Source organism: Drosophila sulfurigaster, chromosome X, assembly GCF_023558435.1.
Source record: "Drosophila sulfurigaster albostrigata strain 15112-1811.04 chromosome X, ASM2355843v2, whole genome shotgun sequence".
Lineage (NCBI taxonomy): Eukaryota > Metazoa > Arthropoda > Insecta > Diptera > Drosophilidae > Drosophila > Drosophila sulfurigaster.
The window spans coordinates 5,636,527-5,661,189 of NC_084885.1; the positions used below are offsets into that span (position 1 = coordinate 5,636,527).

At 35.9% G+C, this 24,663-nt stretch overlaps 2 protein-coding genes across 2 annotated transcripts in view; both read left to right on the forward strand.

The window, feature by feature from the left end:
* Positions 1 to 5,906: 5,906 nt before the first annotated feature.
* On the forward strand, positions 5,907 to 10,766 carry LOC133849004 (sodium channel protein Nach). The gene is made up of 8 exons (XM_062284806.1): positions 5,907 to 6,461; positions 6,539 to 6,838; positions 7,484 to 7,565; positions 7,631 to 7,913; positions 7,987 to 8,125; positions 9,845 to 10,055; positions 10,118 to 10,315; positions 10,392 to 10,766. The coding sequence occupies exons 1-8, from the start codon at positions 6,061 to 6,063 to the stop codon at positions 10,503 to 10,505; spliced, it is 1,728 nt and encodes a 575-aa protein (XP_062140790.1). The 5' UTR covers positions 5,907 to 6,060; the 3' UTR covers positions 10,506 to 10,766.
* An 11,598-nt stretch (positions 10,767 to 22,364) lies between these two features.
* Positions 22,365 to 24,663, forward strand: part of LOC133848723 (uncharacterized) — a 157,119-nt gene continuing 154,820 nt past the window's right edge. Inside the window, exon 1 of the mRNA XM_062284379.1 lies at positions 22,365 to 22,468. The gene's annotated coding sequence lies outside the window, so the exon portion shown is untranslated. The remainder of the gene's footprint in view (positions 22,469 to 24,663) is intronic.

The following is a 24,663-nucleotide window of genomic DNA, read 5'->3' on the forward strand; positions in this document are numbered from 1 at the left end:
TCTGGCGTGTTTTATTTCTTTAAAAATGTGTATGTATGCATGTTTGTAGAATGAAGTTTTTATTAGATGACTTTAATTGTAATAATTAAATCGAAGCAGAACGTTTACAAATTGGTAATTATGTATGTATATATGTATTTGTATAAAATATCATGTTTAATGAGATAGTGGATAGATCATCAACACTGGAAATTGCTGATGGATTCTTTTATCATATTTAAATGGTGAGTCTATTTCAAAAAGTGTAAGAGATTTATACATATTAACTATTAACCCGGGATTAATCCTAAAAAAAATGTTACTGAGGGCATAGCGACATACATACATATGTATGTACATACATGCATATGCCCACTTCCGCCCCGCAAATCAAAAAAATCGAATAACAAGCGTAATTTTAAAGCTAGAGTTACGAATTTTGGTATATACAGTAATAACTATAGTAGTTATGATCCCTGAAAATTTGGTTGATATACCACATATACCATTTGGAATATTTTTAGTATTTTTGTAGTATATTTGGTATATTTTGAGAATAATACCGCAAAATATATTGCTTTTATTAAAAATGTAGCTTTCTTACTTGTTTTATTAATAGTTTACATCCAATACAAATTAATAATAAGATTCTAATACACAAGGAGGTTCCTTCTGCTTGACTTAAATAATACATATGTACATATATATTTTTTAAACAAGTTGTCTTGGATATTTTTATATATTTTTTAAAATCAGCTTTTACAAAAAGCAAAATACGAGTACAATACGAAATAATCAAAATATTGGTCAGAGAGCGACAAATGCTGTGATTACATGTAAAATTACAAAAACAAATTGCGAGCAAAGCGAAAAGCCATAAAAGCAATTACCATTAATCACACACACATACACACACACACACACACATGCACACGCACGTTTGGACATAAAGCGGCCTTTTTATACCCGCTACCCAAAGGGTAGAAGGGTATTATAACTTTGTGCCGGCAGGAAATGTATGTAACAGGTAGACGGAGGCATTTCCTATAAAGTATATATATTCTTAATCAGCGTCAACAGCCGAGACGATCTAGCCATGTCCGTCTGTCCGACAGTCCGCCAGTCCGTCAGTCCGTATAAAACACTGGATTTCAGAGATTATAAGAGATATAGCTGCTGCGGTTCCGCTGCGATTTATTCGTGCCGCGATTTATTCGCGCCGCTGCGAAATAATACCGAAATATTTTGCTTGTACTCAAAATGGGTAGCGGGTAGCTCACAGTCGAGCATACTCGACTCTAGCTTTCTTACTTGTTTTTGTAGCGTTTTCATAAGGTTCTCGTCGTTGAAGAGCTGCGAGGGTCCAACGGGTTTCCTGGCCGGTTCCTTCTGGCTTAGGGCTCTTCGGATTCGGTTTCAGTTGCTCAGTTCACTCTGCATTTCTTATGCAGCATTTATAAGCGTTGATTTTTGTCAACCAGCGCGGTGGATCCAACAAATTGTTGCAATTGGAAATGCGCTCTTCTTCGTCTTCTGTTGCTGTTCAATTTATTTCATTGCTTTTCTTACGCTGTCCTCAAAGCCAATAAGAGTGTGCTATTTGATGGTAATTTCATTTTAGACATTTCAGCTTTATAATTATTTTCCTTCTCTAAAATGTATATGAATACATATTTTAAATCTATAGTTGTATCTTAAATTTATGTACAATATTTAATATTACATATTTATTTAGCTAAATAAATATACTTTTGGTGACACTTTTGAGCTTCAATATTTTGGTAGTTAAAATCATAATTAACATAACATGAAAAGAATATTTTGTATGCATCTAAAAAGAAATTTCAAAATCTAAAGCAACATTTTATCATTTTTATTTATTATATGTATGTGTTTTTTAAATATATATATATATATATTTCAATGCATTTTGTATATTTCATTTCGATTTTTGAATTTTCTTAATTTTTAAATTCATTTTATACATTCAATTTTGATTATTGAATTCAATTGATTCAATTTCGATTTATGAATATTCTTCATTTTTTGTTAAAGACGACGTATCCAGCTGTTGAGCACACTGATCTGCACGCACACTTGTTGCTTTTGTGGGGCAACTGGCAACGTGCAACAGGCGGAGACTCACGCAGCGCTTTGACAAATGATCGCTGATAACAAAAAAGTGCAGTTTATTGAATAAGGCAAAAGGTGCTGGAGGAAATAAAGCAACTATATACACAGCATACACGTATGTATGTATGTATATGTATATGTATGTATATATGTACATATATGCTTGTAGTAAGTGCACTGGAAAAATACATTCGTCATCAAAATTGTGTTCTGGAATTAAGACCACTTTAAGAACATATTCTGAGAACATTAGTCTTAAAAATGCCATATTTTCAAAATAAAACCAAAAATTATAAATTTAGGATAAACAAATTCAGTAATCCATGAACATTTTTTTAAAGTTGTTATTTGAGTGTTTTGTTTGACCAGTTAGTTAAGCTGTCTCAAACCATTCTAAATTGCTGTCTAAGAGAGGAGATCTTTGGATTGAAATGCTCAGCAAATCGATGATAAAATTTCGTAAGTAAAAGTGTTCAACATACAACTGAATATCTAAATAAAATGGTCAAAATTGTATTTTGTGGCAAAAAAAAAACAAAAACAATAAAATACCATATACAATAATATTTTTTATTAGGATTTTTATTCTTGAAGATTTTTCTCGATGAGATTTTTTTCTTATTAATGAGAACTTGGATCTTGTATCAATTGTTCCGGAAATCAGGTAAGTGGTAATAAAAAACAATAAAATATAAATAATATTATATAATATTTTTGTTATATTATAATTCGAATTTTTCTTCTTATTAATAAGAACTTGGGTCTTGTATCAAATGTTCTTGAAATCAAGAGGTTTTTTCTAATATTGGGATTTTTATGTTCTTGAAGCACTTTTAAGACAAAAATTCTTAGTACTGAGATTAAAATCTTGATCTTGTTTTCAGTGTATGTTTAACAATAGCGACATCAATATGTGAGTGTGAGTACGAGTTCGATTACTCGTTTTGCTTTAAGTGGGTCGATCTCACGACTCGCCTCAAAGATTATCCTTAACAGAGACCGAATCCGAGTCGGAGTCGGAGTCCGAGACCGAGACCGAGTCCTCGTTGCAGCAGCAACAGCAGCACCTGTCAACAGATGAGAACGAGATGTGAAATTGCAAATTACTTGGACTGCATAATTGAGGCAGCTTTATGTGCTTGTATGCCTTGATACTGCCACATCGAAAGGAGCTCAATTGTTTCACTCAGACAGAGGTAGGGAGAGAGACACATTGAGAGAGAGAGAGAGAGAGAGCGAGAGGGCTGCATAACGGTCTGCAAAGACTGCCGACCACTAAACACTGAGCACTAAGCTCTGGCGCCAGCTTGAAACTCTATATGACAGAGGATGGCGAACGTTGCTCAAGTCCTTTGTGTTTTCATTTCTTTTCAGCTTTTTATACCCGCTACCCATAGGGTAGAAGGGTATTATAACTTTGTGCCGGCAGGAAATGTATGTAACAGGCAGAAGGAGGCATCTCCGACCCTATAAAGTATATATATTCTTGATCAGCGTCAACAGCCGAGACGATCTAGCCATGTCCGTCTGTCCGTCTGTGTGTCTGTCCGTCTGTCCGTCTGTGTGTCCGTCCGTCTGTCCGTATGAACACCTAGATCTCAGAGACTATAAGAGATAGAGCTATAATTTTTTTTCGACAGTATTTGCTATGTTTGCACGCAGATCAAGTTTGTTTCAAATTTTTGCCACGCCCACTTCCGCCCCCGCAAACCAAAAAAATCGAAAAACAAGCGTAAATTTAAAGCTAGAGCTGTGAATTTTGGTATATAGTATAATTACTATAGTAGTTATGATTCCTGAAAATTTGGTTGCGATCAGATAAAAATTGTGGAAGTTATTAAAGAAATACTTTTGTATGGGCAAAAACGCCCACTTACTAGGGCTCTTAGTTGCTTTGGCCGACAATCTGGTACATTGTGCCGTCTATGGTATATTTTGAATGGTGTGCTGTATCGGTATACCAAACATACCATTTGGTATATTTTTAGTATTTTTTTTAGTATTTTCGGTATATTTTGAAAATAATACCACAATATTTTGCCCTTATTAAAAATGGGTAGCGGGTATCTCACAGTCGAGCACACTCGACTGTAACTTTCTTACTTGTTTTTTTTTTGTTTGTTGTAGCCTGGTTGCTGTTGCACTTATCTGGCGGACGCAATCAGGGTCAGCAGCGTCGTCGTCGTCGTCATCGTCGGCTCGTGATCGCCAGACCTTTTGTCCAGTTGTCCGCTCTCAGTCTGCTGCGATGCTGCGCTGCAAACTTGAAACTTGAAACCACTTCATTTTTGTCTTTGCCTCAGTTGAAGCCACTTGCTGGCTGCATGTGGCGATGCCGATGCCAAACAGAGTGAGAAGAGCAAAGGGAAAAGCGGCGAGGGGAGAGGGCAGTGGGGAGAGGGGAGTGAGCCGTGTCAGAAGTTCACACAAAACTTGTGAACCTATTGGCGGTTCGCTCTGAGTGGGCCTGAGGTATGCCAGTTGTGTACGCAACACACGCTGAGCCCAACAAAATGTCTGATCAGTTGGTGATCAGGTACACATTTTATAAAGTAAATACATATATGAAAGCTATAATATTTATTACAGCACTTCAGAACAATTCAGTAACTCTATTTAGTTTTAAAATTATTAATGTATGTATATACACAAATCGCCAACTTAAGCTAACAACTTAAATTATGTTTGACTAGAAGAGAGGAACAAATTTTTATCGAAAATTTTCAATGCTTAAATAAATAAAAGAAAATAAATAAAAAATGATAATTGAAAAACTAAGATCTTTGACGGAATAAACGTAAACCAGCAAAAATTTAAGCCGATAAAAAAATTCATTTGAAATGGTAAACTGGAAATTTCAAACTATTAAAAAATCACAATAGCAAAAGAAAAAAAGAAAAATAAATTAAAAATGAAATTAAATGAAATGAAATGAAATAAAATGTAACGAAACGAAATAAATATGAAAAATAATAATGATTCAAAATAAATAAGCAATCTGTTGAATGTTTCGTAGTTCTAATACAAAATCATATCTATCAAAATAATGAAGAAGTCCCAGAAATATTATTTACATTTTAAGAAATTATTGTGATTTATATGCTATATTTATTTATTATTTTTATATTATTATTTATATATTTTATTATCCCAAATTTTTGAATTCCTATTTTTTGATTTTCTATTCCATTATCAATTAAATTTTATGTATAGTACTGTATATAGTATTATATATTAAATGATCTACCGTGTGCAGCGCTGTCGAGCATACTCAACTCTGCACTCTCTTTCTTTGTGTTCTGTTTTTTAGTATTGTGCAAAACTGCAGCGGCGCCGGAAACAAAGCAGACTGCCGACTAACTATTTATGGGAGCTACCGATTACCGATTGTCGACTACTGAATTAGCCCGGCAGCTGCGGCGATCGGCGACGCCCACAAAAACAAAAGCCACAAAAGGAGAAAGGAGTTGAACGTGCATTCGCCACGATCCTGGCCGCCATGTTGAATGCGAGAGAAAAAGAGAGCGAGAGAGAGAGAGAGAGGCAGTAAACCACCCTTTGAACCAGGGCAAGGCAAATATGGCGTGACCAGATGCAGCCAGGACGAGGGACGGGTACGGGGACGGGAATGGTGACGGTGACGGTGCTACGCTAATGAGGCATCAAGATAAGATGTGTGCGTGTCATAAACATACATCTATACTATATAAGCTAGTGTTCATATTGTGTTTTTGGGTCACTAATGCATTAACAATGAAAGGCTTTTAGTGTCCAGTGTCCAACACAATACAACACAAACGCTGGATACATTTTAATTGGTGGTATTGACGATTGTTGAGCAACGTTTGTCCATTCACTGATTACGCGCAGTTGCAAAAGTTCCGTTGAATCGAATCGGTCATTGGTGTCAGTTAGTTGGTGGCTTTAGAGTATGTTCCTGAAACGAAAATGCCGCAAAAGATATCGTCAACACCTGAGCAAAAGGATGCGCTCGCCGCGATGAGTCGTCAGCAGCGTTTGCTCGACACTTTGATCATCTTTCGTCGAAGTCTCGTCTATCAGACGAAGGAGTTCTTTCAGAACTCAACGCTTCACGGTGTGCGCTATATTGCCGAAACCGGGCGACCAATTGGCGAGAAATTCATGTGGTTCTGCTTCACATCGATTGGCGCCGTCACCGCTCTCGTTATCATCATGAGTCTGTGGGAGAAGTTCCAAACGAATCCCACCATCACCGGTCTCGACACTGATTTTCACAATCAGAATGTCGTTTTTCCCACCACCGTGGTGTGTCCCGAGGCCGCCTTCGATCCCAACAAATCCTACAATGAGGTCTACAAAACAGTCGCGTAAGTTTCAATTTTCCTTCCGCCCCATTCCCATTTATGTAATTGAGTAATGCATTTAAAATCGAATTCATTTCTAGCAATTATGATGCTGACAAAGCTTTGGTTTATGCACCATTTTTGGATCTGCTCACTTCGCTGAATTTCGACAACATTCGAGATGCGGAACTGTTGGCCAAATCCATACCAGCGGATCTCCTTGCGGAGAGCACAATTCGCGAATGGGCGTTTCGTTCACAAATCTCATGCGAGAACACGCTTATCTCATGCAAGTATCGCGACGAAGACATCGTCTGCTGCGATCACTTTGAGCCCATCTACACGGAGCACGGCTTCTGCTATGCCTTCAACAGTCGCTTCAAGTCCACGGCCAGAGAGGAGTAAGTGTCACAAGTCCTTGTCCGGGAAATATTCTTGATATGATATGAATAAAGCCAGCAGCGACACAATTTCTTTGTACGATTTCTATATGATTTATCTTTGCCCCACTTAATGAAGTTTTATCTTAACTCACATGCAAACACAACTTCACGTAGAATTCTTATTAAAGAATTATCTTGTTTTCAAATCGAGTATTGGTTAGGGAGATTTTTGTTAAATTTAGTTTTTTTTCCATTTTATTTAAAGACATTAAAGTCTCAACTGTGAAATACCCGCTACCCATTATTATTATTTAAATATACCAAAATATAATGACAAAAAATACTAAACAAAAAACTTCTGCACAAAGTTATAATACTTTTCTAAATACGCTTTTTTGTGGCTTAATTTGGTGTAATTGTTTTAAGTGTATTTAATGTAAATAAGTAAAAAGTGAAAGATTTAACTTAAATGGATAAACTAAAAATATTTTGAGAACTATATTACAATATTTCCTACAGACCAAATATTAGTTCAAAATGCACTCTTATTAATCAATATTACAAAAATTGAAATTATTCCTATTGAAAAAATCGATAGTAATATATCGATACGAGGTATACTATATTTCTTTCACTTTTATAATATCAATTTATCTTTTAAAGCGTTAAAACTGGCTCACCACATGATCTCTATGAGACGGACAAGAAGTGGGCGTTATTCTTCTTGCCGAACAGCACAACGCAGGTTAGTAGAATATGCAATTTCCTATATATGTACATTTTCTTAGTTTCTAAGTACAATTATTGCAGATATTTATATTCTCGAATGAGGAATACTTTGGCGCCGATTTCAATGCGCAAATCGATTGGTCCGAGGATCAGCTGGTGGAGGTGCGCATCTCCAAGAAGAATACCTACACCACAGACGATGCACGTCAGCTGTCGATTGGTCAGCGCAAGTGCATCTTCAGCGACGAGGTCAAGTTGCAATATTTCCCCGATGCTTACACCTTTTCCTCCTGCATGAAGCAATGCCGCATGGCCAAGGCCATCAAGCTCTGCAAGTGCAATCCGCCCTTCTACAAGCCCATTAGTAAGCGCTTCTTCTGGCTTTCCCTTGTACCATTTGAATTGAATTGAAATACATATGTACATACATTTCTTAGATAATGTACCCATGTGTGCGGTCAAGGACTTTGGATGTCTCAATGACTACAAGCTGAACATAACGAACATCCGGGATTGTCTGCAGTGTGAACTCAGCTGCTCCAAGACCGTTTTCAACATTGATAAGCTTATGAAAATGTGAGTAGTATAGATTCCTATTTACTTCTGTCGATATAAAATATTTGCTGAATGGTTACTACTACATTAACTACCTTAATAATATATATTGAAATCAACTTTTCATACACAATCGGAGCAAGACTCTAGGATTTCATTTAGTATTACAATTAAGTGTGTTTGGAACTAGTAGTAAGACTTTTTAATTTATATTTCGTGCGGAAATCCATTCGTCGAAATATTTTGTTTCTAGGTTGGCAAGACTGTCAGTAACTTCTATGCCAAATATCACATCAAAATAATCATTAGTTTTTAATATATGCTTGTTTTTCTGAAGTACAAAAAGTGCATTCGGCGATTTTTACAATGACTGAAATTATTCAACAAAGAAGTTCCATTAAATTTTCGAAATTTCGGGTGCCGAAATGTTCCAAAATGTTGCAAAAGGCCTTCGGTGATTCTACCATGTCACAAAAAAATGTCTATAAGTGGTACAAAGACTTCAAGGAGAGTCAAGAAAGAGCACGTCAAAGTCGTTCAAAAATTAATGTCATGATGACAGTTTTTTCTTCGATTTTCGTGGTGTTGCGCACTATGAATTCCTTCTATACGGCCAAACTGTAAATAAGGACTATTATTTGAACGTTATGCGTCGGTTGCGTGAAGCAATTCGTCTAAAAAGACCAAAATTATGGATCAACAACTGTTGGTTTTTGCATCACGATAATGCACCGTCGCATACTGCATTGATTCTTAGTGAGTTTTTTGCCAAAAATTCAACCAATATCGTTCCACAACCACCGTATTCGCCTGATTTAGCTCCGTGTGACTTCTGGCTGCTCAGAACACTCAAACGATCGCTCCGGGGAAACCGTTTTGAGTCAATTGAAGACATTAAACGAGAATTATGAACAAAGTCTTACTACTTTTTGCTCACAGTAGTAAAACAGTCAAAACTTCAAGACACATTTCAGTTGAACAACTTGAGTATCGTTGAGAAGGCAATTGATAATTTACTAGTCAGTTTCAATCAATAATTAAACAGCAACAAATTACAATTTATGTCTAAAAACACAACTGACAAATTACCAGCCACTTTATAAGTTAACAACTTGAGAATCGCAGAGAACGGACTAATTTTGCTAAAAAACATCGATGCGATGTTTTGCGATGTTTTAGTTGTTGTCGATGTTGAGCGATATATGGATGTTTGACAAAACTCAATGTTCCTTAATTGTTATAATTATACGTTTTTGTACTTGAAAGTAAACAACAATGAATTCTAATGAAGCTTGTTGTTTCGAATGTTTGCATATATTTTAAAAGAATGAAATATTTTTTTTTTTAAATTTATTATGAAATTTAACTTTATATTACAAGTATACAAAATCACAAAATGTCGTCATAATAGATCAACAACTTGAGAATCGCAGAGAAGGGACTTTATAATTTATTAGTTTATTTAAATGTGGACTGTGTTACTGAAATTTATACATTTTTGCGTAGTTAACCATTTGGCCATTTATTTATTTTTTATTTTTATATGTATTTTACTTTTGTCATTGATATTTAGGTATATTATAATCGCCCGAGTCTCTTCACATCTTCCTCTTTTTTGTATGTCCTTTCGTCCGTCTGTCCCTCTAGTCCCGTCTGCTAGTCCTGCATTCTGTCTATCATCGATGTCTTTATCTGTACATCTGGCTATTCATTCATTGACAATTATTTCTTTTTTCTTAGCACTGATCGTGCTGAGATGCCTGGAGTGTTGGTGGAGTTCCTCACTTGGCCGATTATACGCTACAAGCGTGAGGTTCTTTTCGGCTGGGTGGATTTGCTTGTATCCTTTGGCGGGATTGCCAGCTTATTTCTCGGTTTCTCGCTGCTCTCCGGCGTGGAGATCATTTACTATTTTACGCTTCGCGCTTGCTGCATGGTCTACAAAAATCGAGTATGTTTTCTTTTTGTTGGTTGCTTGGGCATTTGTTGGTCTTACTGTTATGTTCGATTTAGCAAGAACTATATGAGATTGAGGAGCGCATACGACATGAGCCGCCACCGGCAATCGATCTACAGCTGAAGCTCAAATCCCATGTAAATCCGCCGAACAGCGCTTCAAGCTCCTCATCGGCTGTGCTGCAAGTGAAGCCTGTCGAGGGGGACAAAGATGCGGATCTTGGTCATTTGGCGCGACAGCGTCGAGTCGAGAAAGTAAGTGATTTTATTGTGTTTCCCATACAAGTTTAACTGAGGTGACTTTAACATATGTTCATGTAACATATTGCAGGGTTACATGAACTACTCGAAGGGCTTGTATCGCACACCCAAGGTGCTGCCTCATCATGGCTACGACAACTCCAAGGATAAATGGCAATACGATCACGGACAATATTTGCCATAAGCAGAAAGAGCGAGAAAACTATTTGCGGCAAGCCGCATTTGAAATACTTTTGCAGAGAAGTGGATATCTTATGTTACATCATGATATCGTTCAACTGAAGAGAGGACTTACTCTGTAGGGGTTTCTATTAATAAGCTAACCATTTTTTTTTTGTCCATTAAATACTCAATATATTGATATGCTATATACGACGTGCACTGCTCGATTGAAATGAGCTGAATATATACTTAATACTACTTATGCGCACATCAGCAATAAATATCCAGCAATTTTTGTTGTTTTGTTGTTTTGTTTTCTAATGAACTTCTCTCGCCCTGCAATTAAACAAGTTTTCATGCTGCATACTTATTTGCCTTGCCTTGCCTTGCCTTGCCTTGGCTTGCCTTGGCTTGGTTTGGCTTGGTTTGCCTTAGCTCAGGCAAGTTCACTGCACTGTGCGGCAGCTGGAGCTGGAGCTGTAGATGGAGCTATAGCTGAAGCGGGAGCAACAACAACAGCAACAAGAACAGTAACTAACCACGACCAACATCAGGCAAGCGAGCAACCCCAAAGCCAACCCCATCAGACCCGCCGCAACCCCTGCGCAACGTGCCGTCAACGGGCAAAGCGAAAAGCATTTTTCAGTTAACATCGTTGCCGGCTCATTGTTAATCCAGCAACCGTTGGGCCTCCCCCCCCTCAATACCCCCTTCGGGCAACCAAAGCAGAGAGAGAGAGAGAGAGAACGAGACAGAGAGAGAGTGCCGAGAGGGTTGTGAGTTTTGCGGGTGGCGTCGGTCGGGCAAAAAACTTTCGGTTGTAGTTGTAATTGCAGTTGTAAGCCGCGTAGTACAACTCACAGTCGGTTGTATGTATGAATGTACATATGTATGTATGTAAGGCATTCAATTGCATAGCAGCCCCTCGACCCCTCGACCCCTCTCCCGCACCCACGGCGCGCAGCCTTTGGCTAACCAAAAACCTCCTGCCACGCATTGCTGTCAATGAATGAAAGCCAAAGCTTCGTGTGCGCATGTATGTCGGCTTATGCATAATGCAATGCACAGCGCAACAACCCTGCATAGAGCTTTCAAAAGCTCAACATACGCGTGAGATAGAAAGAGAATGCCGAAACGATCGCCTATTGCAAAAGCTTTGAGTTCGGTGTGCTGAACTACTCCAACTACGCTTGTGTGTGAGTGTGAGTGTGAGAGTATGTGTGTGCACATGGAGACAAACAAAACAAAAACCAAAACCAAAACCCAAAAGAGTTTAAAGTTCAAATCATGCAAAAGGGTTAAATGCGTTCCACATGGCAAGCAAACACAGCAGGCAATGCATTGCGATAGAGAGACGAAGACAGTGGAATAGTGTGGGATGATGGGAGAGATGGAGAGATGGAGATGGAGAGACCGACGACAATTAAAGGCTGTTAACGGGCATGTTGACAATGCGCACACGCCCACAAAACAGGCACACGCAAACTTGTACACACACACACACACGCACACACAAAGGGAGACACGCATACATTGGCAAAGGCATGCATAAATAAATTTAGTAAAGTTAATTGAAATAATTACGTTTGGGGAGTGTTTCCGCTGTTCCCCTTTTTGCCAACCCGTTCCCTTTCCCGTTCCCGTTCCTTTTCCATTCTCATTCTTGCTCACGCTTCCCTTTCCATTCCCTTTTCCCATGTCGTTCCCATTGCCGCTCTCGTTCCGCTTCGTTGTTCCCAGTGAAGTGTCTGTGGCTCCACACAACAACAACAACAACAACAAAAACAACTATGTAAAACAACAACAACAACAACAATGACTTTAGTAGTGCATTGCCACAGTGGCTCAAGTGGCCTTTGTAATCATATGCAATTGAAAATGAATTTAATATGTGATTACAAATTAATAATTTATATATTTTTTTCTCTTCGTTGTCATAAAATATAAAACGTGTGAACAACATGATTTCATAGAACAACATGCATATTTAAGTCTTCTTATGTTTACCATAGTTATGGACATTTTTAAAAATTCTTTCGCTAAAAGATTTTCAACAAAAAATATTTTCATATAATAGACTTTGTCTATAATATTATTCTATTTTATATTCCTATTTAACTTTCATTACATTGTGGGATAACTAAATTATTTATATATGTACTCGTATATTATATGTATGTATGTATAACAAAAATAAGTTTCTGGAATATTTATATTAATCTTATTTAAATGTTATTAAATGGAACTTAAAAGATTTTGTGCATTTATTTTTGTTTTATAAATATTTATATTTAGACTATTTATATATAGACTATATTTATGGTAGTCTATTAATATACAAATTTAGATCTTATTTTATAGATTTTCTTAATAATAATAATAGCTTTTTTGTTTAATATTTATATTTTATTTTTTTAAATTTTAAAAGTAACATAAATATCTATACAACAATTGTAATTTTAATTTTAAATTATTCTATTTTTTTTTATCAATATCTTTTATTTATTTTTCTCTTTTGCTATTTTACATGTTTTACATTTTCAATGAAGTTGAAATTCTATTCTCTATTTTCAATGTAGTTTACTTTGAAATTTATCCATGATGATTTCAATTATGAAAAGTTGTAAAATGCATTTGATGATTTCATTAATTGTGCAACTGTAGATCCGACTTTGGTTGCGTGTACTGCGAAATATTTTCTGTGAGTGCGCGAAGTTATAATGTTGAAGGCAGAGCGACAATGGCAATTGCAATATTCGTAATATGCCAGCGGCAGTTTTCTTAGCATTTCTTGTGTGGCAGCTCAAGGAAGTTTTTGGCGTCACATTATTTGGTTGTTTTCTCGCGCTCACCGACGGGGCGTATACGCAACTTACAACAACGATGGCGTTGGCGTGAGTGGAAACGGAAACGGAAGCAGAAACGGAAACGGAAACGGAACGGAACGCAACGGTTGTAGAACACAGCGTGCAGTGACTGCGAAAAAAATTGCACTTGTGCGAAGAACAACGCGTGGGGCAGGCAAATGAGCAGCAGACAGAAGGACGAAGGACGTAGGAAGGCAGCAAGGACACGCTGATACTCTCGTAGGCATGCAGCCTCTGATAGACAGCTTAATTAAGATTGCGAGGATAATGCGCAAATTAAGACGCTGCAGCAGCTGAAGAAAACTTAAATGTAAAAGTTTTCCCAAAAAACTTATTCCAAATGTTTTGCATTCTCGCAGGACAAGGCCAGGACCTCAGGACAGATCGGACGGATAGCTAAGCTAAATGCCCGTCCAGTTGCCTCTTGCGATTGTGCATCCAATAATGTTGCTCGCTTCCCTCACTGCCTGTTGCCTGCATCTGTCAGGCAATGGAATAGAATTCGTATTATTTATACGTTTTTACGACCAACTTCGATTACGAAAATGCCAGTTATCCAGCAAGCTAGCCAGCCAGCCAGCTAGCCAACCGGGCAGCAAAAAGAACAACCAAAAAGTGCACATAATTTTCGATGAATTTATTGAATTAAATTTCGACTCACACAAACACTGTAAAAATGTACCAATAATGCCAAATAAAAACCAGCACAAGCGAGCAACAACAGTGAACGACAGAGACAGAGAGATAAACAGAGAGCGAGAGAGAGAGAGAGAGAGAGAGAGGGAGTGAGCGAAAGAGAGAGAGCACAACTAGCTGCATCTAAGGCCTGTTTAAAATCAACAACCTCAATAGTAAGTATCATCTGTTTCTACAACAACAGTATCAATTGAAATGCGACGGTTGTTCAGCAAATAACTCAATTTATTTTTAGAAATACTTCGAATTTTAGACTCTTCTTGGACATGATTTTTGAAAACAAATAGCGTGTTAAATAAATCTAATATTGCTCGACTACATTTATTTAGCACTTCTTTTAATATTCGAAATTTAAGACATGTTCAAAAAGTGTCAAAAGTCAAAACAAGTAAGAAAGCTATATATTGAGCGTGTTCGACTGTGAGATATTTGAATAAAATCAAAAAAGTGCGGTATTCATTTTAAAATATAATAAATTAATATACTACAAAAATACTGTAAATATACCAACGACATTACTATATTGAAAATATACCACAGAGTGCAAAACATACCAAATTCTCAGCCAAAGCAAAGCAACTAAGACCCGTAGGAAGTAAACGTTTTTGTCCATACATAAAGTGTTTCTAAAATTTTTATCTGATCGCAATCAAATTTTGAGGAATCACCAAGAGTATAGCTAATATTGTACCATATATACTAAAAAAGCTTTATCTTCAAAATTTCAATTGGCGAATTTTTTTTTGGGAAAATTTGTATATTTTATTATTTAACAGGTGTTCTGCTACCTTTTTGGCAGCTTGACAAGTTATACCTTATAACAAAAAAATACTAACGATTATTACAATACTATGTATTATATATTATTATACTATATATATGTATATATATATATATTATGTTAAACAAAGGACCTCGTAGGAAGGTCCTCTTCTGTCTTCTCCTTTTTGGAGCATTTCTTAGCCTTCTCGCTAGTGAGTTGGGATGAAAATCCATTCTCTGAAGAATGTTTTTCGAATGCTTCCGAATAGCATCGATAACCTTAATAATTGTCGAACTTTAAAAACCAAAAAATATAAATTTCCTGTTAGCTGATTTATAATTTATATATAATATAATATAGTAGTATCATTTTTATTCAATGTTTTTGGTTACCAATTGTTGATTTCAAATTGGATTGCTATGAATGACTTTGCTCGTACATTAAATATCAACTGATTATATTAATTAAGTTGCAAGCTATTACTCGATTATTAGATGCATTAGAGCGACCCTCGCAGTGGGCTGTAAGTTGCAACCACAACAAAATCCATTTGGAACTGACAACATGGCAAGTGCTTCGCATCCGCTGCTCGCAAAGAGAGAGAGAGAGAGAGTGGAGGAGAAAGAAGGAAGGGGGAGAAGGTGCACAGTGGATGTGGGCGGGGATGCGAGTCGAAGAAGCTATGGATAAATCGAAATGCTGCGAAGCAAAGGACGTGACCAATGCTGCTCTATTGCTTTTCATGCATTGATTGCATTGACTTTTGGCTGCAAGTCCATCGACCATGACGATGAAGGCGAAGGCGAAGACGAAGGCGAAGGAGACGAGGAGACGAGGAGACGTCGATGGCAACGCACATTGTCTTTTTGACCGCTTGCGAAGAGCATAAACTGCGGAGCGTATGAATGCGAGTGTGAATGTGAGTGCAGTGCCAATGTCGAGTGTGAATGCGAATGTGAATGCTAAAAACAAAAGTAAATGTGTGCGTGTGTGTGTGGATGTGATCTGCTTGCTGCGATTAGAAAATGATTTACACCTTTTGCAAGACTGAAACTGGCTGCCAGAAGGAGACCGCAGACAGACAGACAGAGAGACAGAGAGAGAGACGGATATGGACAACGAACTTGGGACTTGGAGTTGGAGTTGGTAAAACCTGAAGCCAGAACACTGAGCAGGACATCGTGGACAGACTCGGCTCGTTCATGTTGCGTAGCTTCGTTCTATGCAATTACACATTTTATTATTATTAACGTTAATGTCGCCCATGGGAGGATGGCTCTGACACCCGCTCGACTCTCCGTTCTCTCGGCTCTTGGCTCCCAACTGCTTCCAACTGCTGTCTGCTGTCTTCTGTCGACTGCCGACTACACATAAAAGGCGCTTATTAATAAGAAATTGCAATAAACTATGTACAACAACTACAAGCAGCTAACTCGCTACTCTTCTTGTCTTCTTGTCTTTGCCTCTGGTTAGCCTCTTCCTCTTCCTCCTCCTCCTCCTCCTCCTCCTCCTCCTCCTTTTCCTCTGCTCCTGCTTGGCACCATTTTAGCCCAATTTTCAGCATCTGCTGTAAGTGCACACTTTATGTTTTACGCTCATTTTATACTATTTATATTGTCCAATTCCACAGCAAATAAATTCGAGTTTAAGTTTATTAATTATTTGGTTTGTGCGTAGCCATAACTTATTTTATATCTTACTTACTTTTCCATAGCAAAAAATTAAATTTTGTAAAAAAATCTATAATAATAATAATAATAATAATAATAATAATAATAATAATAATAATAATAATAATAATAATAATAATAATAATAATAATAATAATAATAATAATAATAATAATAATAATAATAATAATAATAATAATAATAATAATAATAATATAATAATAATATATATAATATATATATATATATAATATAATAATAATAATAATATAATAATAATATATATATATATATATATATATATATATATATATATATATATATATATATATATATATATATATATATATATATATATATATATATATATATATATATATATATATATATATATATATATATATAAAAAGAATAAGTAATAATATGGTAATTCTGAGTTTATTTTTCACAAACAAAAATACAATAATTCTTAATTTATTTTACTTTTAGAAAATACTCGGGACTTTGTGATTTATTTACTATAAAAAAAAAAAAACAAAATAAGTAAAAGAAAAGTTAATGGAAATGGCCAAAGTAGATAGAATCATTTATATATGTTAGTATGTTATATTATATTATTATTATTATTATTCTGCTATATTTAGTGTACAAGTTGAACTGATTACAAGCTTAGGTCTTTGTCAGATCCCTGAGAATTTGACTGAACTATGACAAGAAAACAAGAACAAGAAAACAAATCTTTTTCGAAAAAGATTTTCAGAGCTAAGATCGCATGGATGAACTCTATCGATTGATCACCTAAGTTTTAAGTAAACTAGGAAAATTTCACGATAACTCGAGAAGTACAAGAATGATTTGAATGTTCTAAAAACTCCTTATCTAAAATCTGTTATAATCAGTAAACCTTAATTAGACAAAATATACATTTTGTGGTTTTGGAAATCAATTCTTTTTTGTGATTGTATTTTAATCATGAGATCATGAGAAATTGTCATTTATTTAAGTTGAGAACAGCTGCTCTAAAAGGAGCAGAGAAATGAGAAGAAGAGAACAAAAGAGAAGAGAAGAGAAGCGAAGCCGGCGAATGCGCGGCACAAAACAAAACGCGCAAGTGTTGCTGGCAAACAGCTGGCAGCGGCAACAGCAGCTAGTGAAGACGCAGCAACCTCATTGTTGCAGTTTTTTGCTGCCGCTGCCGCTGCTGCTGCGGCTGCATTAAAAGTAAATCAAGCAGGCGACATCGACATCGACGTCGACGTCGACGTTGAATCCGAATCCGAGACCCAATGAGGACGACGACGACGGCGACGGCGACGCTTAACATATTTTATGAAGTTGGAAACCAGTAATAAAGTAGGAAGCGTTGCCAGCTGCACACACACATGCACACATGCACATGCACTGACACACGCACAAACACCCACATAAGCTCTCTCGCTCTGGTTGCCGGCCTGGCTCTCTTGCACACTCACAAAGTCAAAAAAAGCAAAAGCAAAGTCACAGTTAGGAGCACGTTACATTCGGTGGGGTTGCTCTTGCTCTGTGGCTGTTGTTGTTGCTGTTGCTGTTGCTGTTGCTGTAACGTAGCCACATCTCGTGCATCGTTCCCAGTCCTGCTTGAATATAGAATATATACATATATATTGAAAGCGCAGGGACGTTTTACACTCGCTGCGGGTATTAAGGCGTCAATTACTCTCAGAAGTGCGACAATATCAAATGTAAAATAACAAAATAATTCAAAATTGTATTTTTTTTTTATTTTATTATATTATAGCAAGTATTTAATACTACATTTAATAGAGAAGAGAGTACTGCGTGGCTGCTGGGAATTCAAAATTAAAGACCTTTATATAAATTAAAATTCAAATAAATAAAATGGTTACTACTTATAATTATTATATTATAAATTTGAATTTCGATTAATTTTATCATTTTTATTTAAGCAACTTAAGCAACCAATTAACTTATTATTTATTAATTATTGGAGTACTTAAAGCTGAAGCCTATTAACTACCGCATAGGCAATTACAAATGCAATCATATCAACTTAATTAAAGTGTGACCCATGTAAGTGACTCTGTCCATAACTTTTAATATGCTGCAGTAGAACTTAATTCGAATTTACAATTATAATAAATACATAAGTACATAGTATATACAATTTATACATTATTTTATTTCACAATTACAATTACATTCTAGATCATTGCATGTATGCCAGTATTATTATTATTAACATTTAAGACATACGTTTTTAGTTATGAGAAAGAATTTAATATTATACGCATTAAGATTGATATTACAAGGTATTGACTGAAAAAGTGTAGTTAATCTAACATATGGGTAATTCTCTAGTAAATGTCGCGTGCGAACAGCTTTTCAGTGAAAAAAAAAAAACATAAACTAAAACAATTTGAAAAATAAGTGAAGGTTATTCTTAAAGCTTTGGATTAGCGCTATTTTTAGAGCTAAGATTGATCTTAGGAACTTGTTCTGTTTTACGATAAAATATATAAATTCGTTCATTTTTTGGTTTTGCGTACGAATTTGTTAATTTTTGCAATTATCAGAACAGAAAACAAAACAGAAAAACAATTCCAAAACCATTTTTAGCTCTAATTAAAGTACTAATCTAGAGCTATAAAAATAACCTTTACTTATTTTTAAAATTGTTTCAGAATATGGTTTTTTTTTGTCACTGTAATGCTGGTCGCACGCGACATCCCTCAGAGAATTACATACATATATGGCAATCAAAATGTGTTGTCTAAAAATGCGAAAAATTGATTGCCAAAAATTTTCTTATATCCTCGAAAATTTCATGTGTATGTGTTTGACTAGGCTTGGGACCGAGATATTAGTGAAGGCGGATCTTCTATGTGGGCGTGGTCAGGAAGCAGAACTTCATAAAAGTATCCAACCTTGCTTAGGGTACTTTTGATCAACTGTTCTTCAACAGTTGTGCAGAACCTCAACACATTGCAGGTAATCATTAGGTAATCGATCGTGTCAAAAAATAGGTTCCCAAAAATTGTAGTTAATGCCTGCCAAATGTATGTGGTTGGATTTGATTAGGCGCGGGACCAAGATATTGGTGAAGGCGAAGGTGATAAGTGGGTGTGGTAAGGCAGGCGAGGCTGTTTAGGGCCTGTTTAGGGTACTTTTTGATCAACTGCTACCCAACAGTTGTTACTAATGCTAAACAGTTGTTCAGATATGCAAGGCAGTTAAGGTATGTACATACATACATACATATGTATGTAGTTAACCTGAAGCATGAAAAAAGTCATTGCCAAAAATTTTTACATATGCCTTAAATTTGCATGTGTGTGTGTTTGACTAGGCGCGGGACCGAGATATTAGTGAAGGCGGTTCTTCTAGGTGGGCGTGGTCAAGCAGCAGAGCTTCATAGAGGTTGCTTAGGGTACATTTGATCAACTGTTACTCAACAGTTGCGAAGAATTCTCCACGCATTGCAATTCCTTAGTAAGGGATCGAGTGTAAAAATGGGTTGCCAAAAATTTTAGTTATTTTGTGCCAAATGCATGTGGTTGGGTTTGACTAGGCGCGGGACCGAGATATTAGTGAAGGCGGAGGTGATAAGTGGGCGTGGTACTAATCTAAGCATTGCATTGCTCAATACTTGATTTGAGGATGAAAAAAGTCTTTGGCAAAAATTTGTCTGAATGTGCAAAATTTATATGGGCATAGATTTGACTAGGCGGCGGACCGAGAAATTGGAGTGGGCGGAAGTGCTAAGTGGGCGTGGTCAATCAGCAGAACTTCATAGAGATTGTACAGCATAGATATGCATGTGTGTGCGTGTGTATGATTGCGTTTCTGATCAACTGCTGCAACATTTGACAAATATTTCAATTTCAATCTGTTTTATAATAATATTCGTTCTTTGTATTACTCTTTTATTAATTATATGTTATCATAATTATATTGAGTATTTAGCGAAAGCTTTTTTTATTTTACTACCACAGCAGTATAGTAATAATTTCTTTAATTTAATTTATTAAAAATATCATCATAAATAGTTTTAATGTCTCTCTTCACTTGCTTTGAGTTTATTTCTAATTCACATTTGAATATAAACAACTAAATGAAGCATATATTTAATTGAATTATAATTTGCAAATAACAATAATTTTATATTTACATATATATAATTTTCATTTTATTATATTTATTTTTGAATATAGCTGAATTGTGATTCTAAAGTTAAAAATAATAATAATAAAAAAAAATTATTTTAAATATAATTTAATTCTAAGCTACGAATAATAAAAAATACTTATAAAGTGTTCTTAATTTTGCTATTAATATATAACTTTATTTCTGTTATATATGATCTATATTTTTTTATTTTAGTGGAACAGAAAAATAAATTATTATTAATAGAATGGAATGCTAAATGCCAATGCAAATAAATATAAGGAAATAAAAAGGTTTTTTAATTTCGTCATTTTTATAGAACTTTTTTGGTATAATTTTTTTTTCGTAATTTATTTATTTTTGGTTTACATATTTTGTCGTTTACTTTATTTTATTCAGTATTGATTGATTTATTTATTTTACTAGAATAGTGGAAGCGCTCCTGTTCGCTAACAGCGGCTAAAACGCGCGCCTAACAAAATGCCGGTTTAACTTTTACGTTTTGTTGCATTTGGCGGCTTTAAACGTATACGTAATATGCAATCCCCCTCTCACTCTCACTTATCTGCCTCTCTCTCACGCTATGAGGCATCCTCTGTCAGTGTCTCTTGCGCTCTGCTGCGAGTGTGTGTCTGTGTGTGTGAGTGTGTGTGTTGCCACGTTTTGTTTGCCGTTGAGAGCAGCGCGCGCGCGTCGCTAGCTGACTAGCAGCTAACTTGGCTGCTTGGCTGCTTGGCTCACTAGCTGTGACTAGCCTGGCCTTAGTGAGCGAGTGAGTGGATGTCCTCTCTTCAGTGCTTCTCTGTGCTTTATGTTTGTATGTGTTTGGTTTGTTCGTTTACTCGTTTGTTTGCCAGCTTCATCTTTGGCCTTAGTTTGTGCTTGCTGCTTCATTCTTTCTTTCGCACGCTGTTCGTTCGCACGCACACAGCTGCAAATGAGTTGCATGCAGCATGCTGCCACTGCCACAGCTCTGACTGTTGCTTGCCGTCCTCAGCACCGTCAGTTGGATTTGTGCGCTGCTCGCGTGAGGACGTGCCGCAAAAAAACAGCCGATTGAGCAAAAACAGAAAAGTAATCGCAAATCGCAAATCGGAAAACGCAATCGCAATTCGCATTTGCAATTCGCAGTTGCAACTCGTGTGCCAGTGTCTCGTCAGTGTTTCTGCTGTTTGTTTGTTGTTCTCTCTCTCTCTCTCTCTCTCTGTCTATCTCTTTTGCATGCTGCCTGTTGGCCCGATGATGGTTTAGGCCAGTTTGCAACTACGACGCTATCGGCGCGATCTTCAAGCGACAACAGAGCGCCAATAGCGCAACGAAAAATTAAATTAAATTTATGAAAAGAAATATATATATATAAATATAAAAAGTGAAATATAATATTTTTTTATTTTGTGTGTGTGTGTGTGTTTTTTTTTGTTTGCTGCCTCCCCCATCGTCGCGTGTGTTTTACCATTCTGAACTATCTCCCCTTTGTGTTGTTTCGTTTCGTTCTTGTTTTTTTTTTTTTTTTTGTACCGATTTTTGTTTATGTGCCAAACTAGTTTCGGAGTTAATTGAATTTTTTTCGCCTGTAGCCGTTGTAGCTAATTTGCAAGTGCTGTTTGATCGCCTCGCTGCAGCGAGTCAAAGTCGTTGCCTGCTTCGCGAGAATTGAAAAGCGCCAAACGCAACAGTAGCTGAAGCAGAAGCAGAAGCAGAAGCTGAAGCAGCAACAGCAGTAGGAGCAGAACCCAAAGAGGCAGCAACAGCAGCAGCGACAACAACAACAACAACAACAATAATAACAACAACATCGTTATCAAGAACTGCTGCAACGTTACAAGTGAGTAGTCGTAATATAGTATGACCAATGGGTGGCTTCAACCTCAAAAGGATCTTCAAAAGATCATTCACCTTTGAGCACAAGTCGTTTTCACAAATATCCTTCTAACGACTGCAGATTGAGTCTTTTAATAAGCAATCAATACTGAGTACTAGAAATATACAAAATACCAAACAAATACTAGTCTGAGAATGAGGGATGGGTATTCAATAAAATAAATACTAAATTAATGAGCAATCAATATTAAATACTAGAGATATACAAAATATCAAAGATATACAAAAATACTAAAAGAAAGTCTGGGAATGAGGGACGAGACTTTGAATAAGCAATCAGTACTAAATAATAAAGAAATACTAATTTCAAAATAAATACTAAATCAATAAGCAATCTATACTAAATATTGTAGAAATACTAAATTCTAAAGAAATACTAAAATAGTGATAGAAAGTCTGGAAACGAGGGACGAATCTTTCAATAACGAGTCAATACTAAATACAAGAAAAATACTACAAATTCGAAAAATACTAAATACTAAAGAAAAGGTATATTTGAAATTTAGTTAAACTTATTTTTCGTTTGCAAACATTTATCCTCAGTATTCAGTATATTTATCGGTGATATTATTTACTGTATTCAACCTAGTATTAAATACTAAATATTAATAATTGTATTATTCACTACTACATATAATATATTCAATACTTATATTTGTATTTATAATTTAATATAATAATAGAGTAATATGCTGAATACTGAAATATTTGCGTAAGAAACATAATAACAATATATGTAATAGCAATAAATATATTATAGTATTGAGTATAATAAATAAGTAAGGAAATTTCTGTCTGCTGGGGTCGTTGACTCGAAAATTCTATCTGATTATAATAAATTAAGTTTTGTTTTTATTATAAAGGAAGGAGTTTGTATGAGGTTGGATTACTTAACATATGATATAGTTTCAAGTATTGTATACAATACAAGTAGCTAAAACTGTTTGTTCAGTAATTTTCTAGAAGGAACACATTTATATTGAATTATTAAAACATTCACCTAATGTTTGTTGATCAAGATCAAGATCTAGATCTAGATGTTGCTTAAGTTGTTTTGCAACATTTTATCATTTTATTTGTAGTTCGTACAAAATTATCTATTACATCTACATACATGATATTTAATTTTGCAAGAGTTTTAAATATTCTATAACAATTTCTAATAAACTTTTATTTTCTATTCCTGTTGAAACTGATTGCATACAACTTTCATAAATTGCATAAGAGAAGTAGTTGAAGTTTATTTTATTTACATAGTATTATTAAGCAGGCATTTGACTTTGAATTTCGTTTCATTTAACAAACATTTGCCTTCGCTTTCGTGTCAAGTAGTTAAAACTTATTGCCAATCAATCTTCAAGGCGTTGCAAACGTGCTTCAATTGCTTCAATTTGAAAATGAATTTTGTTTTTAATTAGTAAATAAATTCGCACATTGGTTGTTTATCAATGTGCAAGGTGTTGCAAATGTGCTGCAATTTGATTGGCAAATCATTGTTAGCCAAGCAGCTAGGCAAGTCAGTTGTGATTTTGATATGAGTTTGATAGTTGATTTGGGGTTTGTTAGCAAAATTTGCTTGCAGCTGCAGCTGCAGCTCAAATTGAACTAATTTCGAGAAGCAAACAAATCATGTGTGTATGTGTATGTGTATGTGTTCATTGAATTGAAATTGAAATGTCACCAAGTTGCACGTGCTGCTGAGGCTTTTATCATGTTGTTTCGGTTTGCAACGTTTACCGCCGCTTATCACTTTGACAGGAGTTGCAAGGCTGAAAGGTGGAAAGAGGAGGAGGCAGGACGTGCGGTCGCGTGGCAGCAGTTCAGTTCAGTTGAGTTCAGTTCAGTTGCAGTTGCAGGAACAGGAGCAGCAGCAGCAGCAGCATTCAACGGAAGTGCAATGTTAAATTAGGGCGGCAAACAAAGCCAAACAAAACTTGAATAACAATTTTCGGGGCGAAGTTTCTCTGTGCGCAGAGTTGAGGCTGACGACATGAACATGGCCATAGACATGGCGACAGCTGCCTCCTCGTTGCCTGTCGTCTGCAACTCTCTCTCTCTCTCTCTATCTCTCTCTCACTCTCTCTCTTCCTCTGGGTGAAGTTGTCCGCTTCAAGTGTCGTTATAAAATAATAACTGTCA